This window comes from Bison bison, unplaced genomic scaffold (assembly GCF_000754665.1).
Source record: "Bison bison bison isolate TAMUID 2011002044 unplaced genomic scaffold, Bison_UMD1.0 scf7180017864374, whole genome shotgun sequence".
NCBI classification, from domain to species: Eukaryota; Metazoa; Chordata; class Mammalia; order Artiodactyla; family Bovidae; genus Bison; species Bison bison.
In genome coordinates this window covers 6028523-6038081 of record NW_011494946.1, presented here as the reverse complement: position 1 = coordinate 6038081, position 9559 = coordinate 6028523, and the positions used below count along the sequence as shown (strand labels likewise).

Here is a 9559-nt window from a genome sequence, read left to right as displayed (position 1 = left end):
GCGTCTGCCTCAGCCTCAGACTGGTCACTCTGACTTCAGCTGTACGTGGGGAACGTGTGTGTTAGTACAGTGTGATTCACACTGAAAAGAGACACTCTCCTAACTGCTTGATTTCAATTATTTCTAATTTAAAAAATAAGTAATATTTGTACATGCAAAGGATATGATCTATGTGTATATTATTGTTTTAAAATAACTAACTTTTGCCTTTGTTGCTGGCAATTTTTTAAATTAAGATTTTTTAATAAGTATGTTCTAATCTCATTCCATTCTTTGAGTATTTCTGTTTTTGTCCTATAACACTTTAAAATTTTTTTAAATTATTTTTAATTACATTTTTACATCTTTAAAAAAATTGAAGTATAGTTAATTTACAATGTTGTGTTAGTTTCTGTTTTTGTATTGAAGTATTTTTTTTACTGAAGTATTTTTAAAGTTTTTAATTGAAATATAGTTGATTTACAATGTTGTGTTAATTTCTGGCATAGAGCAAAGTGATTTAGTTACACACACACACATATATATATACACATTCTTTTTTAAATATTCAATATAATATTTAAATAATATTCCTTTCCATTATGAATATCATAGGGTATTAAATGGGCTTCCCTGTGGCTCACTGGTAAAGAATCCACCTGCAGTGCGGGAGACCTGGGTTCAGTTCCTGGGTTGGGAAGATCCCCTAGAGAAGGGAAAGGCTACCCCCTCGAGTATTCTGGCCTGGAGAATTCCATGGACTGTATAGTCCATGGGGTCGCAAAGAGTCAGACACGACTGAGCAACTTTCACTGAATATAGTTCTCTGTGCTATATGGTAGAATCTTGTTATTTAATTTTTTTTGTATATATTTTCTATTACATCTTAAGAGCAATGTCTAGCTCATTAGCTTTTAGAGTTTAAAAGATTCCCTAACATACCATGGAAAAGTGTATGGAGATTCCTCAAAAAATTAAACATAGAACTGTCACATGATCCAGCAATTGTACTTTTGGGTATTTTCCTGAAGAAGATGAAAACACTAATTTGAAAAGATGTATGTATGTTCACTGCACCACTATTTACGATACCCAAGATATGGAAGCAACCTAAGTGTCCATCTATAGATGAATGGATAAAGATATGGAATTTATACACAATGTTATATTACTCAGCCATGAAAAGAGAGAAATTTTGCCATTTGTACATGGGTGGACCTAGAGAGTATTATGCTAAGTGTAATATGTCAGACAGAGAAAGGCAAAGGCCATATGATTTCACTTACATGTGGAATCTAAAAAGCAAAGCAAATGAACAAAAAACCCAGAGACAGATTCATCAACATGAAGTGGTGGTTACTAGACAGGAGGGCGTGTGGGAGGATGGGCAAAACAGGTGAGGAGGGTTCAGAGGCACAAACTCCTCTAGTTACAGAATAAAGAAGTCATGGGGATGCAATATACCGAATATGGGATATAGTCAATAATATGGTTATAATTTTAAGTGGTGATGGAGAATAGCTAGACTTGTCATGGTGATCATCTAGTAATGTACACAAATGTTGAGTCACTGTGTTGTATACCCGAAACTAATATAACATTGTTTGTAAAGACATTCCCCTAACACGAGAATTGGAACAATGAACTTTGCTGAAATATGAATTCTGAAGCAAGCATCCCACAAATTTTGGCATGTAGTATTTTGATTATTATGTAGTTCTAACAATATTTCTAAGTTTTATTATGAATTTTTTCATTAGTTATTTAGAAATGTGATTTTGATTTAAAAGCATATGGACTGTGAAAATATTGCATGTATGAATTTCTAACTTGATTGTGATCAATTTGGACTGTATGAAGCCAGTTCTTAGAGATTTGTTGATAGTTGCTTTATAAATAAAACTGCACAATAGACATCTGTACACTCTGTACCCTGATGGAGAGTCATTAACATTCCATTTAAGAAGTTCAGAAGAATGTCTCATTTTTCTGTGCAGAATTCTATATGAGTCTATTCAAGCTTGTTACTTATGATTAAATTACTTTAATTTTTGTCTGCTTGACCCAACTATTCAAACTGATGTACTAAAATCTCCAGCTCTGATGATATTTTAATAGCAACTACTCCTTTTTCAATTTTCACTTTGTATATTTCAGTATTACTTTATGAAAGTGTTATAATCACTTAGTCGTGTCTCACTCTGCAACCCCATGGACTGTAGCCCACCAGGCTCCTCCGTCCGTGGGATTTTCCAGGCAAGAATACTGGAATGGGTTGCCATTTCTCCAAATGTCATTAATAGAGGCTTTTTTTTTTTCCTGCTCTAGGATGCAACCACCCCACCGGGCCATTTTGTCTGTGGTCTCTCCCATCCTAGGACATTACCCCACAGCCTCTGCTGTTCGTGACGTTGACACCTAGAAAGAAGACAGGCCTGCTGTTTTGAAGGACCGTCCACATTCTGGAATTGTCCGGTGGTTTCCTCATTATTTGAGTTGGGTCAAAGCTCTCCCTCCAGAATCCCACATTTGATACTGTGTCTCCCCTGCCTCCCCTCAGGAGATACATAGTATCAGATCCTGGTCACAGTAGGTGTGGCCAGACCTCAGCAGGAAAGGCTACCATCCCTTGTTTGTAATTAGTAAGTGTGGGAAGGCTTCTCTGGGGCTGGGTTTAGCATTCCTTGATTCTTGCCTGACTCAGTTATTACAGCAGGGATTACAAGCTCCTGGTTTTCTCATTCTACCACTTCTTCATTTATTAGCTAGCATACTTGTATAAGAAAATAACATTTCCTCCCCTCCTCTCTTTTTGGGTCTCTACATAGAGCTGTGGATTTTTAAAATTCAGTGCTGTAATCCATGACCATCATTATTCTTTCTGATGTTCAAATAGTCCAAAATCCTGCCAGTGGTAAACCCTTTCAAGACTTGTGACATGACTGTTATTATTATTATTATTTTGCTACTTTCTTGCTTTCTGGCATAATGAATATTCCAGGCTCACCTTGTACTTTCCCTGTTACAGCCTAGGATTAGTTGTTTCTGGAAGAAACCCTGATTCCTTTCAATGGAAATGATACGTAGAAACCAAGATCTGGTTATTTGGTGTGCTCATTGCCACTGGGGGGTCCCTTTGGTTGTTTTAGTTCAACAATTAGATTTTCTATTTTAAAAAACTCTGTTTTCAGATCAACCTGGCGTTTTTTATTATCTCTTGTTCCCTCAACTTATGTCTTATTATCACATAGTGATATATTTTGTCCAAATAGCATAGAGGAAGAGGGAGAAAAGAAGGAGGGGAAGAGGGTGGCACATTCATTGTTTGAGTAAATACCAAGCAGGTTTATACCTTCGCACAAACTGGAGTGGGTGCTGCTGCGGCTCCATAGAGCTGAGTCTGTTGCACTTTGCTTTGATATTTATTGGTGGATATTTGTTGATTGCACCTAGGAAGAAAAAGAAAATCTGTGAGGAGACTCTTATTCAGAGCAATGAACATGACCGCAATCTGCTTTGCGTGCAAAGCATCACATCACTGTACTCAACACCCATGAAAGAAAGACACCAACTAGGGTGGCCACGTGAGATGAAAACAGATTTCTCATGGAGTCTCTAAACTAGGCTGAGAAAAGTCACGACGGCCAAATGTATAAGTAGAGAATTCAACTTACTTTTCAGTAAGATGCTCTTAGCTCCCAAAGTCCGTTGAACATTAGAGGAGAAATCATGAGCCCATCCTAAAAGTCTGGCCTCTAACTGACCTGAACTAATCAGAATAGTTATTTTTTATTTGCTCCTTTGAAATGCCAAATTGCAAAGGGAAAAGGATATTCCTTTTATGTTCTCTGCATCATTAACAGCAACAGTAACTGTGGTCCATTTTGGGTTTAATTCATTATGATTCATTTCATCTGAAATATATTATTTTTTCATAATACTAAAGCATGCTTATTCCAATACCATTTAAAACATTAAAAAGCCTTTTTTTGATGAGAAACTTTAAAATTGCACTATTTATTTCCTTGAAGCCTTTAATTTAATTGTATGTTAAACATGATTAAACCTCTTCCTGGTGATCCTGGGTCCCCGTAGTTACAAGTTGGTCCTGGACTGTGACCCAGCACCATCTCCTGAGCTGCTGTTGCAGACTGAGCTGTGTGCTTCTAGACTGAACGGCCCAGACTGGGGTGTTTCCTTTATGCACATCTGATTTTTCGTTATCTGTCTTCACTCTAAGTATCAGCAATAGTTTTTGTCAGTAGTAGTTTTGCTTAGAAAATATGTTTATTCTGTGGATTGTGTCTGGTAGCCAATTCTGTCACAGTAGCGGGATAAACAGGAGTTACTTAGGGAGCTGGATGGGCATGCCTGGGAGGGTTGGGACCAGATCTATTTTGGTCCCTTCTTGATACCCCGTCCCTCAACAGTCAGTGGCTCAAAGTAGGTACCTAATGTGCCGTGTGCCTATTTGCTCAGTCGTGTCTGACTCTTTGTGACCCCGTGGACTGGAGCCTGTCCTCTGTCCATGGGAGTTTTCAGGCAAGCATACTGGAGTTGGTTGCCATTTCTGCCTCTGGGTGATCTTCTCAACCCAGGGATTGAACCCACATATCCTGCATCTCCTGCATTGGCAGGTGGATTCTCTACCCCTGAGCCACCTGAGAAGCCCCTACATATGTATTAATATTGAAGAGGTGCATGTGGGTCTGGGGGCCTGCTCTGAATGGAGGATGTGGGATTGAATATGATTATGTCAAAGTCATACTTTGGCCATCTAACGCGAAGAACTGACTCTTTGGAAACGACCCTGATAACGGCAGAATTGAAGGCAGGAGGAGAAGGAGACAGTAGAGGATGAGATGGTCAGATGGCATCACCAAATCAATGGACATGAGTTTGAGCAAGCTCCGGGAGTTGATGATGGACAGGGAGGCCTGGCCTGCTACAGTCCACGGGGTCACTAAGAGTCAGACATGACTGAGCAGCTAAACTGAATGTCAAAATCTTTTCAACTTTTTGTACTTTGAAAGCTATAGTTTAAATGTTAGAGATTTATAGGAGAAGGAAATGGCAACCCACTCCAGTGTTCTTGCCTGGAGAATCCCAGGGATGGAGGAGCCTGGTGGGCTGCCATCTATGGGGTCGCACAGAATCGGACACGACTGAAGCGACTTAGCAGCAGTAGCAGCAGTGACTGTATAACATCCAGCTGAAGACTAGCAGGGGAGTACTCTTTCTGCCCCCTTCTGATGCCTATGTCAGAAGCTTTCTCTATCTCCTTTATACTTTAATAAAACTTTATTACACACACAAAAAAATAAATGTTGGAGATTTCTAGATACTTTTTAGAAAAGTGGTGTCATGACTATAGTTTTTCACAAGCACTTTATATATTTCTCACCCACCCCAAGTAATTCTTCTTAAAGCATCTCCTCCCCTTTCCCTGGGTGGTGATTTATCTAATCATATAGTTTGACTCGTTACCATGAAACACCACTAAGAATTTTGTGGGGCCAGGGAAGTAAATTCCATCTTAACCTCCTTTCAACTTTTTGCCTTATAAGGAGTGTTTCTTGACAAATTTCTCAGTCTTTCAAGGTGTTTTCTGTTCTGCTTTTCCATGAAAATGGGTTTATTTGGGATCAGCAGACACTTGTAATTCAGGGTCTGGAACATTGCAAGCCACAAGCAAAAGGTTCGTCTAGTCAAGGCTATGGTTTTTCCTGTGGTCATGTATGGATGTGAGAGTTGGACTGTGAAGAAGGCTGAGCACCGAAGAATTGATGCTTTTGAACTGTGGTGTTGGAGAAGACTCTTGAGAGTCCCTTGGACTGCAAGGAGATCCAACCAGTCCATTCTGAAGGAGATCAGCCCTGGGATTTCTTTGGAAGGAATGATGCTAAAGCGGAAACTCCAGTACTTTGGCCACCTCATGCGAAGTGTTGACTCATTGGAAAAGACTCTGATGCTGGGAGGGATTGGGGGCAAGAGGAGAAGGGGACGACAGAGGATGAGATGGCTGGATGGCATCACTGACTTTATGGACGTGAGTCTGAGTGAACTCCGGGAGTTGGTGATGGACAGGGAGGCCTGGCGTGCTGCGACTCATGGGGTCGCAAAGAGTCGGACACGACTGAGCGACTGATCTGATCTGATCTGATCTGAAGGACAGGAGAACACGTTTGCAGAGAGGAGAAGGAAGGAGGGGGAGGGGAATGCTAATAAACAGAGTCAGTGGCTTTTCAGTGGCTGAGTTTCAAGGTGCTCTTCTGTTTTACCCTTACAAATGCCTCATGAGTTCTTCTTTCCAAACGACCCCTGGCCTTCACTTATTTTTTCCCCCTCATTTTCCCAGCTCTTCTTTCTGGTTCCTATTCCAGAACCCAATCCACAGAAATTTTATTCTAGGAGCATATGCCTCGTGCATCAGTGTTTCTCAAACCATATAATGTATATAGGAATCACTGGGGATCTTGATAAAATGCAGATTCTGGAACAAAACGTCTGGGGTGGGGTGGGAGAGTCCGCATTTTTCACAAGCTCCCAGGAGATGCCGGGACATTGGTCCTAGACTCACACCTCGAGTAGTAGAGAACACGAGGACACGGCATCAGCCCCACCGACTATTCCCCAAGGCCCTTCAGACCTCCCCGGCCCTGACCAGTCAGGGTCTTTGCAGCTGCAGCCTTAGCTGGTCTCACGGTGAATGTCAGTGACAAGTTTGCGACCTAGGATGCGGCACTGGGTGCCCTTTAGCCTGCATGTCCACTTTCCCTTGTCTGAACTCCAAAAGTAAAATCATCAGAAGTCTGACAGTGCTTTTAGACCTCCATAGCCATATCAGGACCAGGCTTCTCTGAATCCATCCTGCTGCATTCAAATTGAATTGCAAACTTTCGAGACAAGCTCCTGCCAAGAAATATAACCCATGTTTCTTTTTTTATGGGCAACAGTTACACTAATTACTGGTGTCATAAAGAATCATTAACAAAGCTAAGAAAGTTTTGCAAGGATGCATCTTTCATTCTGACATGTAAAGTGGTACCTCCTAAAACTTCAGACTCTGCCTTTAGAACTTGTAAAAGCAAAGCCAAGGATTGTTGAATTTTTCTCTAGCTCTCTCTCGGAGTGTTAACTGGTCAAACTTTCCATCAAAGGGCAGCGTGATAATGTTATATGGCAAGGGTTTCTACTTTGTAGCTAGTATCCCGGCTGTGACTACAGATGTGTGAGTAGCTGTTTGTTATGACTGCTTCTCCGTAGAAACCAGAGGCATAAAAAAGAGGAGCCAGAGAATTCAATGCTTAGAAATCATAGGCTTCCTCCCTGCACCATCCATCATTCCCTGTTTTCCTTTCTCACCCTGCAGTGCCCTTGAAGACAGAGGCTTCCAAGAATCCATGTCAGTTCATCAGCCCTTCTTTGGGGAATCCCAAATATACTGAAATGTGCAAGAAAGAATATGATTTTATGACTTACGCCTGACTGAGCTTATAAAAGCCTTCACAAACTTCACAGCGTATCTGTGGTCAGGCTTATGAATGCGGCCAAGCTGGACCAAGTGGTGATCCAAAGGGTAGCTGGCTAGATCTTCCAGTTCCTGGTCATTCCAAGAAGGCCCAAGGGAAAACACGAACAGGGTATAACCTTGACACTTGGCCCTCAAGGATTCTTTCTTTAAGGTTTCCCTGTCCAAGTGACTGGTTTCCCCAGCAGATACCACAAAAATGACTTTATTCCTTCTCAGATTGGGTGTCCTTGAGAAGACATTGTCCAGAGTCCACTGGAGGGCATGACCAATAAAAGCATCTCCATTTGGCTGCTGAACGGATTCTTCCACGTGTCTCTTCATGAGGCGTTTGCTGTTGTAGGTTGTCAGGTTGAATTCGCTTCTAACAGGGCTCCTCTGAGTGTTGGGTAGGAAGTGAGGGGGACTGAGGCTTAATAGGGCCACCCGGTCTCCGGTGACAGAGGACTCGGGCTCTGGGGTGATTTCGAAGTGATCTAACAGCGCCCCCAAGAATCCTCGTATGTCTTCAAATTCTGCACTTCCCACATGCCGGGAGCCGTCCAGAAGGAAAGCAGCGTCCACGTAAGATGGCACAGGGGGTGGTCTGGCTTGATCGCAAGAAGCGTCCGGCTTGCATACATCTGCAGACCAAAAGTCATTTAGGGTTACTAAACAGAAACAGACAGAAAAAGGGAAGATAGCATCTCAAACATTTCGACATTTGGAGGCTGCATGATCTTTGATGTTAATATAGTAACTGAATGACTTTGAGGTCAGCAACAGAACATTTCCTAGAATATGGTTTGCACCCTGATCCGCAAAGTACAGATTTTATACTCAGCCCGTGTTTCGAGTTCCATTCACTGACGCTATCTGACTCTTTGAAATTAGGTTGCTTTCAACAGAAGTTTCATCTTGGCTGAGTTCTAAGTTTGTAAAGATCGACCTGGACAGTTGATCTCATGCTTGTGTGTGTGTTTACTGTATCATGACATAAAAAGTAATGACCTCTCTAATTGATAATATACAGGTTAAACCAAGGACCCCTGTCATTCTACACACACTACCTTATTATGAAAAGAAATATGCTTAAAATGTAGGAGTGCAAAAAAGCAGTGCATCTTTTATTTCAATTTAAATAAAGGTTTATAACTCGATGTCTTTTTTTTTTTTTTGTAGAGACATTAAGGACAGAGCTACCACTTATATTTTATACCTATCAGTTGAAAGCTCAGTATGTATTTATTAAATAAATGAATATAAATACTACATGTTAATGGGCTTTCATAAAATATGAGGTCATTTTAATGTGTGCATATCTCATTTTTTAAAAGAAGGTGTAGTAATAAAACAGAGAGTGCATTTTACTGAATCTGACCACAATACTCGGAGGAACAAAAATAACTTGGAAATTAAAGGATCTTAGAGGTCATCTAATCTTCTAATTTTACCAAAGAGCCTGAGGGCAGGAGAATAAAATCATTTTGCCAAAGGACATCAGCATTTCTAGAAGTATCTGCATATGAAGTCAGCGTTGTACTGTGCGAGGCAGGGCCACACAGTGCCGCAGGGCGGGGAGGCCCATTGGCCTGAAAGTCAGGATATTTGTGCTCTGGTCTGGCTGTCCCCAGTAACAAACATGCTGTGTGCTCCTGTCCAAGCCTCCACCGGGCTCCAGTTCCATAGAATGAGATGGTTGGATTAGATGCACCTCGAGAGCCCTTATAGAGCCAACACTCTGCAGTCCTACATTTTCAATAACAGTTGATGGTTGCTGCTAAGTCGCTTCAGTCGTGTCCGATGCTATGCAACCCCATAGATGGCAGCCCACCAGGCTGACCCGTCCCTGGGATTCTCCAGGCAAGAACACTGGAGTGGGTTGCCATTTCATTCTCCAATGCACAAAAGTGAAAAGTGAAAGTGAAGTCCCTCAGTCGTGTCTGACCCTTAGCGACCCCATGGACTGCAGCCTACCAGGCTCCTCCATCCATGGGGGTTTCCAGGCAAGAGTACTGGAGTGGGGTGCCATTGCCTTCTCCAGTTGATGGTTAAGGATGAGCATTAAAG

The 9559-nt window shown here is 41.5% G+C and overlaps 1 protein-coding gene across 1 annotated transcript in view; it reads right to left on the bottom strand.

Moving 5' to 3' along the window:
* The window catches only part of COL6A6 (collagen, type VI, alpha 6), a 174649-nt gene that overhangs the window by 7825 nt on the left and 157265 nt on the right, over window positions 1-9559 (bottom strand). Inside the window, exons 36-37 of the mRNA XM_010856743.1 lie at window positions 7462-8133; window positions 3332-3428 (exon numbers count right to left, since the gene is read on the bottom strand). Coding sequence (XP_010855045.1) covers window positions 3332-3428; window positions 7462-8133 — 769 coding nt within the window. The remainder of the gene's footprint in view (window positions 1-3331; window positions 3429-7461; window positions 8134-9559) is intronic.